Genomic DNA, 19,796 nt, shown 5'->3' on the forward strand with positions numbered 1-19,796 from the left:
CCCTTCGTTAAGACATAAATCATACACTCAGAAATCAACTGTTGGATTGGTTAAAAAAAAAAAAAATTAGAACACTTGCCCAAAAAAATCAATTTTGAAATTATTTTAAAAATCATTAAGTTTTTAATGGACTAATGTATGCTACAGATAAACTGATATAAACAACTGTATCATAAAGTCAATTATACATCTATATACTTAGACAAAAATCTTACAAGTTCTAAGCTTGTCCATTAAGTATAAATTCCAATGCCTTGGAGAATTCCTCAGATTCTAAAAGATCCACTGAAGCTAAGGTCTTAGATGTCATTTAAGTTGTATATTGCAGCTATTAAAGTCAGTGTTCTGACAAGCCCTTTGGCTCTAACCCCAGGGCATGAATTTGCCCTAAAACTACATAAGAATGTGTCAGAGGGCTACATGTCAATCAACCAGGAGAAGTGCCTATTTCCAGTTTGGTGTTGTCAGTTGCTGACATTAAAACCAGCAACAGTTAATTGTTATCCGTTTCAAGTGGGACTAGGGAGGGAAGAGGAGAGATAGGTGTCTAAGTTCAGGCAGATAAAGCTGTTAATTGCTACCCTTTTATGTAGATTTGTTTAATAATGAAAACAATGTGGCTAATCATATAATGTTTCTATTTGTTCCCCAAGGGCTCTTCAGGGAAAGTTTCAGCCAGGGCTAGATTTCCACAGCTACCAACTGTGCAGGGACAAAGGCAGAACAATCAAGGCTCTCAGTGCTGGCAAATAGCGGAAAGTCCTTCTATACAGATGCCCCTCCTTCCAGTCCCACCAGGAAGGAGCCAGGATCTGCTCCAGAGAACCTCAGGGGTGGGGGAGAGTGTATTTTAAATTATGAATTAACAACAGCAGCAGCAGCCATGCAAGGTTTTGATGCTTAAAAAAATGGGGGGAGAAGGAAATGAAAGACAGGCAATCTGAAAGATGGTCAGTAAGTCTGATGGAGGCTTGCATCCTCCCTATGCCTCCATGCAACAAATCAGTTAAATTTAATCAGTTAAAATGCTTGTATTATTTTTAAAATATCAGACAGCACATAATTTTTCAAAGGACTTAGGCCAGCCCTGCTCCTTACAAACAAAGTAAAGACACTGGATACATCATTAAACCACACACCAGGAGAATGAGTTACTGAGCAAACCCCAGCTACCCACGGATCTCAAGGGAGTATATTCAGCAAATGAGTGCTCTGTATATGTTTTCTACAAATACAATGTATAATACTTACTAATGTTTACTTTTCCTCATTTGGAAGGCTATGACACAGAACAAAGTTGTGTTTTCTTAAGTAAAATATTTCTAACATCAATTTTGGTTTCAGATTCTCCAAGTAACGGAGTCCCCTCTCTATAAGGAATAGTCATTTGGGAGTATGTATGTACACCACGTGTTTCTACTACCCCACTACCCCATCAGCCCCATGCTACAACTTACAATGTCCAGCTATCTTAAAATGACTTTTCGAACCCCTCTCCAATTGAGTCACAATCTAATTTTCAACTTTATTGCAGTGCAAGTTCCCCTCAAGTCTTCTGAGATTTCTAGACTGGCCTGTTCATTGTCCCCTGAATACTTCCTCTCACCTAACACCACACCTTTGTCCATACAGTTCTCTTTTCCTAGAAAGTTTCTCTCATCACCTGTTTAATCTTACTCATATTTCAAGGACAAATCAAGCTTCTTCAGTCAACTTCTCCCTTCTGTAAATCTATAAACTAGCACCTCTTGATCATCCATGTGATGATGCCCAAGGATGGTGTCTGTCTGCTCAGCCACCCTCCAGGTTCGCTCATCTCCCCCACTAAACTCTACACTTCTTCAGAATAAAAGTTTGGATTGCCCCTGGCATTTGACCCATATGCTATGTAGGAGCCCTCAGAATATTTAGGGACTAAACTTCACATTTCCAATGCATTTCAGTGACATATTAAATGATTACATTATTAAAAATTAAATTGAATTATTTTATCAGTTTGTTGTTCTGTGGTGAAATTCCTTTACAGGTATAACTCTACAAGTCTAAAAGCTACCTACCATATGCTCATCTGTGACCAAAGAATTTGTCCAAGAGAGAAAAACTTAAGAAAGAATTCTTAAAATTCTCTTTCATGTCAGCAGGAAATAAAAAATTAACAACCTATACACTGCCCCAAGTTCACATCCCTCATTCTTTTTTTTCCAACTTGAAACTCTTTTTTTCCTAGAGAGGCACAGAGCTTGCTAACTTTTTTCCATCTTTGAAATTGCAAAATGAAAATTTAGGTTCCATATCTGAAAGAAAGATGATGATACAGACATAAAGAAATGATGCTATGTGTGAATCACAGAAAACAGCTGAAGCAAGCCAACTGAAATGTAAGCTATTGAAAATAAAATTCCATTTGCCAAACACATCAGCCAGTCTCTTAAACCAGTAATCACTCTCACAGTTATGCTCATGTACACCTTTGGGGCTTACCCCAAATCACAAGTCAAATGTTCGCTCTTACAAAGGCCTGGTCCTAACCTAAAATCTAAGCACCACTAACACAGTGAAAAAATGCCAAAAGCAAGACCAATGCTCTCTGCTCTACCCTACATTCATCACCCCTGAAAAATTACATTTATTTCTAAAATACAAAGACAAAAGGCAAGGCAACCAGTAAATGAACAATTATGAATTGTTTTCTAGTTTAACAGCTACCATTACCATTCAGCCTTATTTGATAAAAACCTAACAGTTTATTTAGAATATAATACATTATGCAAAAGAATCTTCACTGTGCAAAAGATTCACACAGATTTCCTTTAATTAATAAACCCCTACTTAATTTTTAATACAGTATGATTTACAAAAGTTCAATTTACTTAAAACCTTCAGTAACTCTGCTAGGGCATAAAGGAATATGTGCCTGCTTTTTTCTCAACAATGAGGCAAATTTGCCATTAAAATTTTTTCCAAAGGTCACCTTGAACCCCACCCACCCCCCCAAAAAAAACACTGATATTCATTATCTGTGTGAATGTATCTAAACCACAAGCAAATAAATCAGCCATGTTACCAAGCACAAAGCTATTGAAGATTGTTAAGATTTATTTTCAGGTGCCAGTGAGACTAAACAAAGATTGTAAGGAACAAAACAAATAGAAGGAAACTCAGGGAACAAATTAATACATTGAACCATTATCTTAACAGCAGCATTCCCTATAGAACAAACTGATGAAACTATCAAAAAGCACTTCTCAAAGCAACAACAATTTTGCATGTCAAAAAAAAGAGAGAATTAACCTAGACTAAATATATAAATAACAGTATGTTCTGTGTTAAGCCAGTAACAAAGAAACCCCTTAGTGCAGTAAAACAAAGTCCTGTCAAATCCCCATTTTTTACAAAGAAGCATGAAGATCCTTTCACAATGGTTTAAACTGTATTTATAGTAACAGAGTGAAGACTTGAGATAAAAGTCAAAAGGATTAAAGTCAAAGCCCCAGCTCGACATGAGTTATGGTTTTGATTTTTATTCTTATTGTGGGCTACAAATATTAAGACAGAAGACACTTCCATGTGATTGTGGGATCCTCTGAGACTCTACAACCTTAGACGAGCAGATAAAACAGATGAAAATGCATCTGGTTTGGGAGCAGACTCCATATTAAATGGTCCTGCGCTAAGTAACCACCACAACTGCAGAAGGCCGAGGGGGAGGGGGGAGAGGCTGAGGGCTGAAATTTCTGCAATTGATGCAGGGCAGAAAAAAAAAAAGAGGGGGGGGCAAAGATGTCATATTACTATTTTAAAATGGCAGCCTGTTAATAATCACCACATTCCTGAAAATACAGGGGAATTATGCCACCAGTCCTCCTTTCCTAAGATAAACAAGCCCACCACATCCAAACAGGACATACTTCTATGAGAAAATTGGTGGAGCTTGATAGCTACATCTCCATCTAAAACAAAATCCCTGGAGCTACCACTCAGTTTACAGATTTGGATGCCGGATACTTTTCTTACAAAGAAAGAAAATCAAAATTCTGTTGTTGAAGGGAAGTTCTAAGTTACTCTGGAAAGAACTGCTCTCCCTTATACATTTTTCTTAAAAATGAATACCAAGCTACACTTCAATATAAGCTTTTGGTCTCAGTTCAAAAAATCTATTTTGCATTTCCTCTGCCCTGATACCCTTCCATTCAAGATAATCACATGCAAACACACATACATACACACCAGTAGAATATATATATGTACATATATATATAGATATACACACATATGTATATAGATATATAAAAGTATACATGGCATATTTTTGAAGATTATTCTTAATGTTAATTTGGATACTTTCTCTTTAGTTCATATATTGCAAGAACCACATACTGAGCTGCATATTTTCTATCGATCTTTAGTCTTTAGTTCTAAAATCAGACATCTGGTTTAACATTTGATGGAGAAAAGGCTAAAAATTCTTTACCACCACCACAGCAAAATCAGCAGTGGCAGTGTGAAAATATAAAATAGGACTTCTATCACAGAAATGCACACAAAAAAAGGCATTTTTTTCCATTGAGTATAATACTATCACTTTTAAGAGTAAAAATGTTTTTCATGCAAGTTCGGAAGAGAGTTTGTCTATATGCATTCACATAACCATAAAGAAAACATGAAAAATTGTCACTATTACCCAAGTGGAATCATTTCTCCTTTTTTACCAAATAAGTTAAGAATGATCATAAGTCACCATTATAAGTGGCAAATTTCTGAAAAAGATATTTACAGTAACAATTATTTGCTCCTTTATTCAGTATTTTATTTCAACTGTCAACATTTTGAATACATACACATTTGTACAACTACCAGGGGAAAAATAACTTGAACCAAATTGAAAAATTACCATAACTACTAGTTCAATATGTCTGGTTAAAACAGAGACATCTGGTCTATCATTAATTCTTTTGTGTTGATGACTCCTAGTGTGTCTTTTCCCATCAATGAACTTTGCAAGAGGAAAATGAAACTTTTAACAAAAAACATGTAACTCTGAAACCTATTTCGAGATTTATCACTATAAGACAATTAAATCAAATAAAGTGTAGTACTTTCAAGAATAGCAACATATACTGATTGACTACAAATGGTTAGCTTTAAATTCCATCAGAATACTGTTATTCATTAAGAATTCTCTGCAGGCAGATATAGCTAATTCATGAACCATTATTTTAAAATATTTATAAATCAACTCATTGTTCACATGTTTAAAATACATACACCGAAGCTCTATAATAATACTTGACTGCCACTCCAAGGAACTGGAATAAAGCATTTTCAGAAGCGGTGCACAACCCCCCCCACACACACACAATTCTGAATTAATGGCTGAGCAAACAATAAATAACCTACTCTGCTCGAGCAAAAATCCAGTGATAACATCAATCTGGCATTTACTTAACACTGCTTACTTTTCACATATTCCTTACAAATAAGTTCACTCTCCCAGATGCAGTTCATTAGAGAATGACTATTACCTGCCCATTCATCCACGGAGACTGAGCGGTTTAGCGATTAACAGGACCGCAGATAAAGCGAGAAATCATAGCATACACTATTACAAATTAAAAATGAATAAAGGGGCCCGGCCACTTCAGCTACCAATAACTAGACTGCAATTAAGAAGGACTTCTGTCACTTCTGCGCAGGGCAATAGGGCCAATTATCTAAAACCCTTTGCCAGAATCCAGAAACATACCAGCAAGGGCCTTCAACCAAACTCAGATAATTACTTTTGACAAATGTTCTCCTTGAACATGATGTAGTTACTCAAAAGCTTAAAAAAAGAAAGAAAGAAAGAAAGACCACAGTTATAGTAAAACAATCTTTAAAAGTCAACCCAGTAACATATCCTGGGGTTTTCAGCTCCCCCCACCCCCACCCCCGCTGCATGCAATCTGCTTTCTTTTGGTCAATTTATAACAGATAGTAAGTTGGTGAATAAATATTTAATTTATGCAACCGAAAGCCTGAAAGGCTAAGCTTCAAACGTTATCCCTTACATTGCCGTGAGACACACTGTACAGAAATATCCTTAAAAAAAAAAAAATAAAAAACGTTTACAGCTGTCCGTTAAAAGAAGATGAAGAAAAAAAAAAAGAGAAAAACCCACACGAACACATACATCAAACCAAAGACGCCGACGCCCCTCTGCCAACCAGCATTTCTATAGAGACATTCTTTCGCTGATTAAAACGTAAGCTCCGAAAGGTTAAAGAAAAGGAAAAGCAGCGAAGTAACACCGCCCAGGAAGCCAGCAGCGAAACACACCTAGCTATACACTCTTCATAATCCCCCGCTACAAATGACACTGACTCAACTTCACGAAACACACAACACACCCGGACAAACATACTCACAAATGGCACACACGTGCAGGGAATGTACACACAAACATCGGGCTGAGCACAATACCTACAAACACCAACGAACTTGAGCCACACAAAACCTGCACGTATCAGTGTGCATACATAATGCACACGACACGGCACACAGAGCCGCCACGACGGAGCCCACATGCAACACGCCCCACAAGTCCGGGTAGGACACACACCGGGCATGCACGTGTGAAATGCATGAACTCACAAACGTCGAAACCCACACAGACCGTGCACGGAGAGTTATCGATGGAATTCCGGGGGGTGGAGGGGCCGGGAGGGAGTGGTAATTGCCACACAAAGGTCTCCGGAGCGGCAGAGCGAAGCGGAGCGCGGCCGAGCGCTCGGAAATTCCCCGGCGGAGGAGGCACGGCCGAACCCCGAGAGCGAAGTACCGGGAGAAGTGTCCCGGGCGGTCCCGGGCGCGGCGGGCGCCGGGCTCCCCGAGATAATCGCTGTGCCCCTCCGCGCGCGCACGCACACACACACACACACAGACACACACACACTGGGGCCCCCGGGCGAGCCCACTCCCGCAGAATAACAAAGAGCGGGAGCCCGGCGAGCTGGCGGCGGCTTGGGCTGGAAGCGGCCGTCTCCGCCGGCGCGGGCCGGCGCGGGGCGGCGGGCGGGGGGCGGTACGTACCAGGCGGGCAGCCTCGGCCCAGGTGCGGTCCTTCTTCTTCCTCTTGTCTTTCATGTTTGCATCTCATTGATGGTTCTGCTGATGACGTGGGGGATTCCACGGGGTGCTCGGGGTTCGGGCGCCGAGACAATGACCCAGTGACCCGGTGACCCGCACTCGCTCCGCGGGGGGAGGCGCGCGGGCGGCGGGTGGGAGGGATGGAGCGAGGGGGTGGGGTGGGCTGGGTGGGGGCGCGCGGGCGGCGGCGGCGCGCGACGGGCGGGCCGGGGGCGGGGGCGGCGGCGGCGGCGCGGCCGGGGCCGGGGCCGAGGCCGGGGGTGGGGGCGGCGCCGGCCGGGCTCGCTCGTGCGGGGCTTGCACTGCGCCGCCGCCGCGGTGACAGCTCCGGGGATGCTCCGCTCGGCCCCGCTCACAACAATACACTCTGACGTCACGGGGAATGGCGACGCGGCCGCACACTCGCCGCGCTCACACTCGCCGCGCTCACACTCGCCCTCTCTCGCGCGCGCACACCCGCGCACACTCGCCGCGCGCCCCCCACTCCAGCCACGCCCTGAAACCCTCGCGAGACCCCTCTCCCTCCCACCTAGACCCCGAGCCCCTCCGGGCGCTGCCGGCTGCGCTCAGGCCGAGCCTCTCCGGCCCCCTTTGGGCCAGCCACCGCGGACACGCGGGCCTTCGGAACTTGCGTACGAGTCCGCTCCGCAACTCGACGCCTCTGTCCTGTGCGCTCACACTCTCTCGCACACTCATTCTCTCTCTCTCTGCACTGCTCCCCTCTGCTGGACTCCTTTAATAACCCTTTTCTGCTGGGCTGGGTAGATTCTTAGAGCCAGAAAGGGTGAAAAAAAAAAAAAAAAAAAGCCTCTTCTGATATAGAACTAATTCTGAACGTGTGACTTGACACAATGTTGAGCCCCCTACATCATCTAAAACAATGCGAGACCAAAGCGCGGTGGCCGTGGATCAGTGCCGTGCGGTGTCTTAGCATTAGTTATTTTTAATAGTGTCCAGTCATCACTCTATAGCGTAAAACATAAGAATCTAAACAGTTGCACAGCTAACGCTTGTGTATTTAAAAATTGTTTGTAATGGCCAGGTATGGGGTGCGTGAAGAGTTGGACTGTTAACTTTGCTAGCGAACTACAAACAGCAACAACAACAAAAAAAAAACGTGTTAAGCCTTGAAAGTTTATTGTAACCTTTCCAACTTCTCAGATCGCTGGTGAAGTGTTTATGTCAATAAAGTTATTGTTACGCCAAGAAAGAAATGGCTCTATGACCCTCACATTAATTATGTGTGTATTTATCTTGGGTATCTAAAAAAGCAAAACGAGCACTCATTCTGGATGATTTATGTACGGTTATTTCCTGACTGTAATAATAAAGTATGTAAATAGTAGTCTTCTTTTTTCATATACGTTATCTCATTTCATCCTCAAAACAACGCAGTTAAACATATATTTTTCCCTCTACTGCACAAAAGAGGAAATGAAGCTTAAAAACATTACATTGCATTCAAGGTCTCTAGCTAAATCAGTTCTGAATCAAACTCAAGTCTTTTGACCCTAATCCCATATTGTTTCTATTACTCTAAACTGCAATGCTTAAAAATAAATACTGCTAACTTGAAATGAACGTCTAATGAAAAGATGTATGTCTGAGAATGAACCAATTATAGTAAGGTGATTCCTTTGAGAACCGTGTCAAATGACTGAAGTAATAAAAATATTTGAAATTAAGCAGAGGCAGTACTTAATCATAAAGAACTGATTATGCTAATTCTTTAAGAATATTTACCTTATTAATTCATTAGAATAATAAAAATCTATTCATTGTCTTTAAATATCAAAAGATTATCTCCATTTTTTTCCTCTTTCTTTTTAAAAATGGATTTAGAGAACACACTGAAGTTCTCCCTGGGCTGAAAGTAGTGGTAGTTTGGTCTCCAAGTTGTGTCAGATTCTTGTGACCCCATGGCCTGCAGCCGGCCAGATTTATCTGTCCATGGGATTTCCAGACAAGAATACTGGAGTGGGTTGCCATTTCTTTCTCCAGGGGATCTTCCTGACCCAGGGATCAAACCCAGGTCTCCTGCTTTGCAGGCAGATTCTTTACCATCTGAGCTAACAGGGAAGCCCTTTGCATAACTCTATTCCTGTGTATTATATTTTAACTTTACATTTCATATACATTAAAGTTGTATTACATTCACATCTGTATGCTCATTCCAATGTTTTCTCTTCCATTCAGAAATACTTATTTAAAGCAATCAGACCATAGGATATATATATATAAACATATAATTTGTTTTTTGTGTGTGAAATAGTGCTTAAGAACTTTTGGAAAACATACATACTCAGTTCCTTTGCAGCAAATTATTCTTCTTTAATAACCAATTCTGATTATTAAAGAAATATATCAATGCACTTTGTTGTTGTTGTTTAGTTGGTAAATCATGTCCAACTCTTCGTGACCCCCTGGACTGTAGCCCAACAGGCTCTGTCTATGGGATTCCCCATGCAAGAATACTGGAGTGGAAACCACACTGGGTTGTGATTTTCTTCTCCAGGGGATCTTCCAGACCCAGAGACTGAACCTGCATCTCCTGCATTGGCGGGCGGATTCTTCATCACTGAGCCACCTGGGAAGTCCATCATCCACTTTAAGCAGATGTAAACAATTATATTTTCAAAACTAAAACAAAAGTTGTTTATACATCCATTCTTTGACAGTGAGCAAAGCATTATGAACTGACACTTTAGATTCTACCTACCCCAGGTGGCTCAGTGGTAAAGGATCTGCCTGCCACTTAGGAGACAGGGGTTCCCTTGGTCAGGAAGATCCCCTGGAGAAGAAAAGGGCAACCCACTCCAGTATTCTTGCCTGGAAAATCCCATGGACAGAAGAGCCTGGGGAGCTACAGGCCATGGGGTCACAGTGAGTCAAACACTTAGAAACCAAACAACAATGAGTCCATAGTAACTAAGTCTGATTAAAGATTTTATCAATATTCTCTTTCCAAACAGCATATGTTTCATATAGCACCAGAATAGAGGTGGGCCCCTTTCCAGAGATGCTGATGCTGTTGCTGTTGTTGCATTCTTTTCTTCTGTGTATACTTATCTACATTCAACCATACTTTTCCTTATGAGTAACTCAATCTCTCAATAAATGTGGTGTGAAGAGGGAATATATGGATCAATTATAGATTTTTTATAGCTTGCTAAATTCCATGAGTATCTTTTTTTAACAGATGAATGTTATGTGATGAATGTCACCAGAAATGTACAAGTGAAATTTTATGAAAATTAGTAAGAGAACTCTCTACTGGGGAGATTAAAGAAGGCTTTAAGAAAGATGTTCTTTGAAATGGGATCTGAAGGATGGGTAGGATTTGAACGTTCAAATTTGTAGGAATTAAGAGAAGCTTTTCCAAATATAAGTAGAGTAAAAAGTCAGGACAATTTAGAGCTAGGAAAATATTCAAACAGAAAGATGATATCCACCAAGCACTGCTAGCATTCATTTAAATTTCATATAAGATCACATATATTTCAAGAACCCTTCCTTCAAATGAGGAGAGAAGAGTAACTCAGAATACAGGTTCTAGTCAGAACTGCCTTATAAATTGTTCCTTTTCTAAGATTCCCATCCCAATTACATAGCCATAGGGATAGCTCGGAAATTCATTTGACATCTAATAGCACCTTCTCTGCATTTCTCTGCTTTTTAAAATCCCATTCTTGCTTCTAGGTTCAGAATTCAACAGTTCAGCCTCATGTGTGCATGTCTCCCATCATCAATTCCAGCAGAGCCTTTAATGTCCTGGAATGTTGGGATTTTCTGGGCAAGGGTACTAGAGTGGGTTGCCAGTTTCTTCTCCAAGGGATCTTCCCAAGCCAGGGATCAAACCCAGGTCTCCTGCATTGCAGGCAGACGCTTTACCATCTGAGCCACTAGGGAAAGTGAAGTCAGTCAGTCGTGTCCAACTCTTTGCGACCCCATGGACTGTAGCCTACCAGGCTCCTCTGTCCATGGGATTTTCCAGGCAATAGTACTGGAGTGGGTTGCCATTCCCTTCTCCAGAGGATCTTCCCGACCCAGGGATCGAACCCGGGTCTCCCGCATTGTAGACAGGTGCTTTACCGTCTGAGCCACCAGGGAAGTCCTTATTTTATATTACACTTAACTTACAATTACACTTAAGGGAAGCCCTTATTTTATAATATACTTACAATTACACTTCACCATTGATAAGTGTTCGGTACTGATCAAATCCAAACAGTAATCAATATCAGTTTGAAAAAAACAAAACAGAGGTAATGTTGTACTGCAAAAGGGTTCATGTTCATATGAAAATCCAATACTAACACAAGAGAGACTGTAGAATCTGAGGACAGAAGTTGTTGTGTCATGACTGATCTGTTAGGGAATACAAATTTTCACCATGGATCCTAAAGTGTTGACCATAGATGAGAAAATCGAGGTGTTTCAGGCAGGAATAAGGGACTGAGATTGCTTCCCCAGCCATCCCGCATCCCATTGCCTGTGGAAGTCTGGAATGAGAGGAAATCTCTTCTACCCCTCCCCCACACATGCCCACCAGCAGGCACAGCACAGAGCAGAAGGTGGGGTGGGGAAGGAGTAATAAAAGTTGAAGAGAATAGAGTCAAGGGTTGCAGAGGAGATGGGAGAAGTCTTAGGTTGTCTTGATGACCAGGCAATATTTATTTCTGAACTATAGATATATATAATCCAGAAGGTGCGAATCTCTGAATTCTACAAATAATAGTATTTAATAATCCTATTTTTTTTTCCTACATATCTTTTGTTAATGATCAATTAAGTTCTAAGTAGTCTGGAAATTCCACGAAAGTGGTGTCTTATCTTCTTTGTCCCTTGCCCCATTCATTGAATTTCCAGCACAAAGCAAATTACTTGTCATAATCCAAGCCACAATAAATACTTATTGAGTTAAAAATAAATTATTGGAAATTGAGGAAAATAATTCCTGTCATTGTACATATGATAAAAGTCCAGCCAATCAAGATGCATTTGCTTTTTTTCCCTCTTGATAGCAAAATGCTCCCTCCCCAAATATTTCAACTGAGCAATTCGGAGTAATACAAAGCAAAGTGAAATGGACCCAAGTATCAGCATTATTAATTATGTATAGTCAAAATGCTGATAAACATTAGCTTCACTCCAGGAACATACAGAAGGGTTTTAAAAATATTGTCTGAGACTAATTTTATCTAAACAATTGACAATTCTTCTACTAGGAAATAAGTGGATTAACTGTGGTTGCTTTTGCTTTGGAAATCTACAACAGTTTAATATTTTAAGATTTCAATGTGCTCTCATTATAGAAATATTGTAGCTAAAAAGAAAAAAAAGATTGTAAATTTTCATCAGAACCTCTCTGTAACTAATTTTATTTGCATTGTCAATATATATAGTTTTCCTTTTTTAGTTGATTAGAATGGTTTGATGCCCATTTTAAATTATCCAGTCAGTTTGTAGTACTGTGCATTTAAGTGCACTAAATTAAAAAAATGCTCACCTTATATCTAGTCCTTTTAGCAGGTAAGGCATTCTTAAATCGGAGGAGAAGTAGAATAAAATGGCTAAAGCACTGTCATAGTTTTCCTCTTTCATTCTCTTAAATTGCTCTCTTTTTTCTGCTTTATCTCTCTACTTCCTTTGTGAAATTACAAACTCTGCTTCTGAGTAGAGCCCTTCATTCAAGAATTTACCTTTTCCCCCTTTAAACCCTTAATTAGGCATAGAGAACACAGTCTGATTTATGGCCTAGTGTTTAACAGGACTCACACTTAATCCATTACACAAAGAGGGATACACATATTCCCTAACAGCACCACTCATTAGTTTATACAAAGTGAAAAAAGAAAAAAAAAGACACTTAGGAAATGTAAATAAAGCTTGGCTTGATACTATCTTCTTATGCAGATGTAATGTGATCAGAATATCAACATTGCAGTCTAACAGCTTTTTGCTTATTTTCCAAACTACAAATTAGATTTCTCTAGGTAAACTCTAATTCAATCCCACATTTAGTGGATAAGAAGGAAAATTACATGCTGCTAAATTCATCTTTGTGTGGAAAGAATGTTCTTAGTTCACAAGGGAGACGACTAGAATTCTGATTACAACTACTATCTGAAACTCTAATTCACAGGAATCTTGGCCATGTTTCTGATACTCCCCTTGCCTCAGTTTCTGTGTTTACCAGGAAAATAATTTTTGTGATTGAGACTCCTAGAAAAAGAACTTTGGAGGAATCACAAACAAGTAATTTATTCCAGTAATTTTTCACCTAGCTGCTATTTTAAAAAGATTGGTCAGTATAGGGATATAAAGGATACACTGAGGTACAGAGAGTAAGGTATATAAAGTGAGGTATATAGAGGATACACTGTGGATATTATCTAATGGTAGGACTTCCTCTCTATTCCATTCCTAGCACCAAAAGCTCAAAGGGAGATACAAGGCCATTCTGAAAGTTTTACAAGGACGGATTGAAGTGATGGGGAGATAGGACTCCTTTTGTAACTGAAGAATTCTTATTGCTTTCCCGTTGAGTTTTATTGCCGGGGACACGGCTGATCATCTTAGCCAACACACTTCCAGTAACCATGGGGTGACAAGATTGATTATCTAAATAGCAAGAATAACTGGGAGATCTCTTAGGAGCCCATTTAGCCAGGGAAATACCATCTAATTGTTTACCAGTTTATGTGATGACAGAAAAGAAGTGTGTGTGTGTGTGTGTGTGTGTGTGTGTGTGCGCGCGCGCATGCAGGAATTTCCACCTCCACTCAGGGACCCACCTAGCAGTGAGGGAAAGGAGTAGTATTGCATTTCAGAAAAGAGAACAATGACCCTGAAGTGTCTAAAATCTGTCCAGGATTTTCACAGCCCCCCTGAGGCGTGGGGGAAGGGTGGAGCTAAGCATATTTACCTTTTAGTGAGAATAGAGAGATGCAGAAAAAGAGATTCTTACTCACCCACTCCACCTGATTTTCTGTTACTCTATCATGTTTAAGTAAGGTATCCCCAAGGAAAAGGATCAAAGATAGTTATGACATTTAGATGTCAAAATAATGAATCATGCATTTTTAACAATACCTGGATTGAGTTGCTGGTAGGAATTTTGATCAATGCGCATTTTTTAGTAGAAATTCTTTTCTCTAGAGACTTTCCCCCTTAATCACCCAGAGGTGATTAACTCTGTAGTAGATCCAAAATGTCTAGATCACAACTCTTCTACCTAACTCATAATCATTTATTTAACTTCCATTTAATAAATCTAATTCCTTCCCCCTTTCCATTTGTGGGTTTATTGCTAATTTCACTTCTTGGGCAAGGAGTGTTTGCTTTGTAAAATTTAAATATTTTTAAAAAGTGTATGCTTTTTTAAAGCTTGAGGTTTAATATAATCATCATAAAATAAAATGCACAGGTCTCAAGTGCCCTGTTTGATGACATTTGATAATTGTATACATCTCAGTAACTATACCCACAACAAAGTACAAAACATTTCCATCATTCTCAGAATGTCCCTCACAGAAATAACCACTTTCATAATTCAATCACCAAAGATGAGTTTGCCCTTTTAATGGACTGTTAGTATTTTCCCCTGGATGTAGTTTGTCGATTCATTTTTTGTAATGGCCTATTTAATGAAGTCAGTTTTATCAGTTTTTCTTTTATGTTTAGGGCTTCTGAGTATTGCGCAAGAAATCTTTGCTTATTTCAACTTCAAGAAGGTATTCTATCTTTTATTCCCAGTTTTGATTTTTTTTTTACATTTTTGGAAATAGTATTTTAATTTTACTTTTTGATTATTTGATGATGACATATAAAAATAAAATTGATTTTTTAATATTCATCTTGTATACTGTCACTTTGCTAAATTCATTTATGATGTTACAGAGTCAAGTAGAGTCTCTGTGTCTATAATTATGTTGCTTACAAATAATAGAAATTCTACTTCTTTTCTGATTTAATATTTCATTTCTTTTTCTTGCTTTATTGTGCTGGCTAGGGCCTCTGCAGCAATTCTGGATATAAGTTATGAGAGTAAACACATTTACTCTATCCCCAAACTTTGGAGTAAAGATTCATGTTTCACTTAAGTATCATGTTAGCTGTATGATTTTTTAAAGACGCCCTTATTACTGACTGAGAAAATTTTCTTCTTTTCCTTGAAGACTAAGAGTTCCTCCCTTTCCCACTATGAGTGAGTTTTAAATTTTATTAAAATCTTTTCTGCATCTATGGAAATAATCAAAAGAGTTTTGTCTATCATTCTGTTATACTGTGTTACACTGATTTCCTTTTTTTTTTTTCAGTTTTTATTTATTTTTGGCTGTGCTGGGGCATCGTTGCTCAGTGAGTTTTTCTCTAGTGACAGCAAGCGGGGCTGCTCTCTAGTTGTGGTGCACAGCCTTTTCCTTGCAGTGGCTTCTCTTGTTGCAGAGCATGGCCTCTAGGGTGCTTGGGCTTCAGTAGCTGTGGCCTGTGGGCTCCACAGTTGCAGCTCCCAGGCTGAAGAGCACAGGCTCAGTAGCTGGGGCACATGTGCCTCATGGCTCTGTAGCATGTGAGATCTTCCTGGATTGGGGATCGAACCAGTGTCTAGTGTACTGGCAGGCAGAGCCACCAATGAGCCTCCTTGATTTTCTAAAAGTAAATCAAGCTTGCATTTCTACAATAAATCTCACCTGTTCTTTTTTATTACATTTTTATATGTTGATGAATTCACTTTTCTAGTATTTTGTTAATTTTGTCTTCATGCTCATGAGGAATATTGATCTTTAATTTTATTTCCTTGAAATTTTTTGAGTTATCTTGCTATCATGGTAGTGCCGAACTCATAAAGTGGATTGGAAAGTTTCTTCATCTTTTGTATGCCAGAATATGGAGAGGATTATTTGTTTAGTCAGTGCAGTTCAGTCGCTTAGTCATGTCTAACTTTTTGTGACCCCATGAATCGCAGCACGTCAGGCCTCCCTGTCCATCACCAACTCCCAGAGTCCACCCAAACCCATGTCCATTGAGTCGGTGATGCCATCCAACCATCTCATCCTCTGTGGTCCCCTTCTCCTCCTGCCCTCAATCTTTCCCAGCATCAGAGTTTTTTGAAGTGAGTCAGCTCTTCGCATCAGGTGGCCAAAGTACTGGAGTTTCAGCTTCAACATCAGTCCTACCAATGAACACCCAGGACTGATCTCCTTTAGGATGGACTGGTTGGATCTCCTTGCAGTCCAAGAGACTCTCAAGAGTTTTCTATTTTTTGGATTACTGTTATTTCTTCCTTAAATGTTTGGTAGAATTCATTGATAAAACTACCTGGAACTGGAGTTATAATTGTATGTGTAAATGTTTTTGAGAACAAATTCAATTTCTGCAATGCAGAGAATGAGATGGTTAGATAGCATCAGTGACTCAATGGGTATAAAGTTGAGCAAACTCTGGGAGATGATGAAGGACAGGGAAGCCTGGTGTGCTGCAGTATATGGGGTCGCAAAGAGTCAGACATGACTTAATGACTGAACGGCAACAACAATTCATGAAAAACTGTTCATTAAAGCATTCCACTGTTTCTGTGAATTCTATTTTATTAAAGTTTTATCAGTTTTATTGAGGTATCATTTACATACCACACATGAATCCAAGTTAATTGTACAGTTTGATGTTTTTAGTTTTGAAAATTTACACAGTTATGCAACCATCACCTAGTCTAATTTTAAAAACTTTTGATCATCCCCAGAATTAACCTCATGCCCATTTGAAATCAAACCCCAGTTCTACCTCCAGGACATGGAATTATACAGTGTGTAGTTTTGTATCTGTCTTCTTTCACGTAGACATAATTCATTTTACATTTGTCAATCTTTTTCTTTTCTTTATTTTTTTAAAATATAAATTTATTTATTATAATTGGAGGTTAATTACTTTACAATATTGTATTGGTTTTGCCATACATCAAAATGAATCCGCAACATGCATACATGTATTCCCCATCCTGAACTCCCCTCTACCCTCCTTCCCCATACCATCCCTCTGGGTCATCTCAGTGCACCAGCCCCAAGCATCCTGTATCCTGCATCGAATCTGGACTGGCGATTCATTTCATATATGATATTATACATGTTTCAATGCCATTCTCCCAAATCATTCCACCCTCTCCCTCTCCCACAGAGTCCAAAAGACTGTTCTATATATCTGTGTCTCTTTTGCTGTCTCGCATACAGGGTTATCATTACCATCTTTCTAAATTCCATATATATGCATTAGTATACTGTATTGGTGTTTTCTTTCTGGCTTACTTCACTCTGTATAATAGGCTCCAGTTTCATCCACCTCATTAGAACTGATTCAAATGTATTCTTTGTAATGGCTGAGTAATACTCCATTGTGTATATGTACCACAGCTTTCTTATCCATTCATCTGCTGATGGCCATCTAGGTTGCTTCCATGTCCTGGCTATTATAAACAGTGCTTCGATGAACATTGGGGTACACATGTCTCTTTCAATTCTGGTTTCCTCGGTGTGTATGCCCAGCAGTGGGATTCCTGGGTCATAAGGCAGTTCTATTTCCAGTTTTTTAAGGAATTTCCACACTCTTCTGCATAGTGGCTGTACTAGTTTGCATTCCCACCAACAGTGTAAGAGGGTTCCCTTTTCTCCACACCATCTCCAGCATTTATTGCTTGTAGAATTTTGGATCACAGCCATTCTGACTGGCGTGAGATGGTACCTCATTGTGGTTTTGATTTGCATTTCTCTGATAATGAGTGATGTTGAGCATTTTTTCATGTGTTTGTTAGCCATCCGTATGTCTTCTTTGGAGAAATGTCTATTTAGTTCTTTGGTCCATTTTTTGATCAGGTCATTTATTTTTCTGGAATTGAGCTGCAGGAGTTGCTTGTATATTTTTTGAGATTAGTTGTTTGTCAGTTGCTTCATTTGCTATTATTTTCTCCCATTCTGAAGGCTGTCTTTTCACCTTGCTTATAGTTTCCTTTGTTGTGCAGAAGCTTTTAAGTTTAATTAGGTCCCATTTGTTTATTTTTGCTTTTATTTCCAGAATTCTGGGAGGTGGGTCATAGAGGATCCTGCTGTGATGTATGTCAGAGAGTGCTTTGCCTATGTTCTCCTCTAGGAGTTTTATAGTTTCTTGTTGCATGTATCAATAGTGTGTTTCTTTTCATCTCTAGATGGTATTCCACACTGTATGGATGCTGTTGTTCAGTTCCCAAGTTATGTCTGACTCTTTGCGACCCCATGGACTGCAGCACACCAGACTCCACTGTCCTCCACTATCTCCTGGAGTCTGCTCAAATTCATGTCCATTGAGTGAGTGATGCCTTCCAACCATCTCATCATAAACATTTTGTTTATCCATTCACCAGTTCAAGGACATCTGGAATGTTTGCAGCCTTTGATTATTATAAAGAATTACTATTATGACTATTTGTATACAGATCTTTGGTTAGACATGTTTTTATTTTCTTTATGTGTGGAATTATTATAAAAGTTGCCTTAAAGCTCAACATTCAGAAAACGAAGATCATGGCATCTGGTCCCATCACTTTGTGGGAAATAGATGGGGAAACAGTGGAAACAGTGTCAGACTTTATTTTGGGGGGCTCCAAAATCACTGCAGATGGTGACTGCAGCCATGAAATTAAAAGATGCTTACTCCTTGGAAGAAAAGTTATGACCAACCTAGATAGCATATTGAAAAGCAGAGACATTACTTTGCCAACAAAGGTCTGTCTAGTCAAGGCTATGGTTTTTCCAATGGTCATGTATGGATGTGAGTGTTGGACTATGAAGAAGGCTGAGGGCCAAAGAACTGATGCTTTTGAACTGTGGTGTTGGAGAAGACTCTTGAGAGTCCCTTGGACTGCAAGGGGATCCAACCAGTCCATTCTGAAGGAGATCAGCCCTGGGATTTCTTTGGAAGGAATGATGCTAAAACTGAAACTCCAGTACTTTGGCCACCTCATGCAAAGTGTTGACTCATTGGAAAAGACTCTGATGCTGGGAGGGATTGGGGGCAGGAGGAGAAGGGGATGACAGAGGATGAGATGGCTGGATGGCATCACTGACTCGATGGAGGTGAGTCTGAGTGAACTCCGGGAGTTGGTGATGGACAGGGAGGCCTGGCGTGCTGAGATTCATGGGGTCGCAAACAGTCGGACACAACTGAGCGACTGAACTGAACTGAACTGAAGAACATGTTTGAGTTTCCCAATTACTGTACCTTATTTTAAGTATACATCTACATTTTAAAGAAACTGTCAAACTGGTTTCCAAAGTGCACTCTATTTGATGAAATGTGTATTCAAATATTTTAGCCATTTTAAAAATCATGTCACTTAAAATTTTATCATTGAGTTTTAAGAGTTCTTTATATAATATGTATTTGAGTTATTTATCAGATATATATTTTTTCCCTTAGTCTATGACCTATCTGCTTATTTTCTTAATGGTATATTTTGAAGAGAAAAAGATTTCATCCTTGATGAAATTTGATATACCAGTTTTTAATGTAGTATCCTTAATGGCATCATAGCTGAGAAATCTTTGTCTTACCTAAGATCACATTTTTCTTTTGTTTCCTTCTAGGAGTTTTTCTAGTTTCAGCTTGTAAATATTTGTATACAACTAATTTTGATATATGGTGTG

The 19,796-nt window shown here is 39.5% G+C and overlaps 1 protein-coding gene across 1 annotated transcript in view; it reads right to left on the reverse strand.

The window, feature by feature from the left end:
- Positions 1-7,122, reverse strand: part of ASXL3 (ASXL transcriptional regulator 3) — a 194,165-nt gene extending 187,043 nt beyond the window's left edge. The window contains exon 1 of the mRNA XM_068993650.1: positions 6,631-7,122. Coding sequence (XP_068849751.1) covers positions 6,631-7,122 — 492 coding nt within the window. The remainder of the gene's footprint in view (positions 1-6,630) is intronic.
- Positions 7,123-19,796: the final 12,674 nt, after the last annotated feature.

The sequence above is a fragment of the Capricornis sumatraensis genome, chromosome 21 (assembly GCF_032405125.1).
Source record: "Capricornis sumatraensis isolate serow.1 chromosome 21, serow.2, whole genome shotgun sequence".
NCBI classification, from domain to species: domain Eukaryota; kingdom Metazoa; phylum Chordata; class Mammalia; order Artiodactyla; family Bovidae; genus Capricornis; species Capricornis sumatraensis.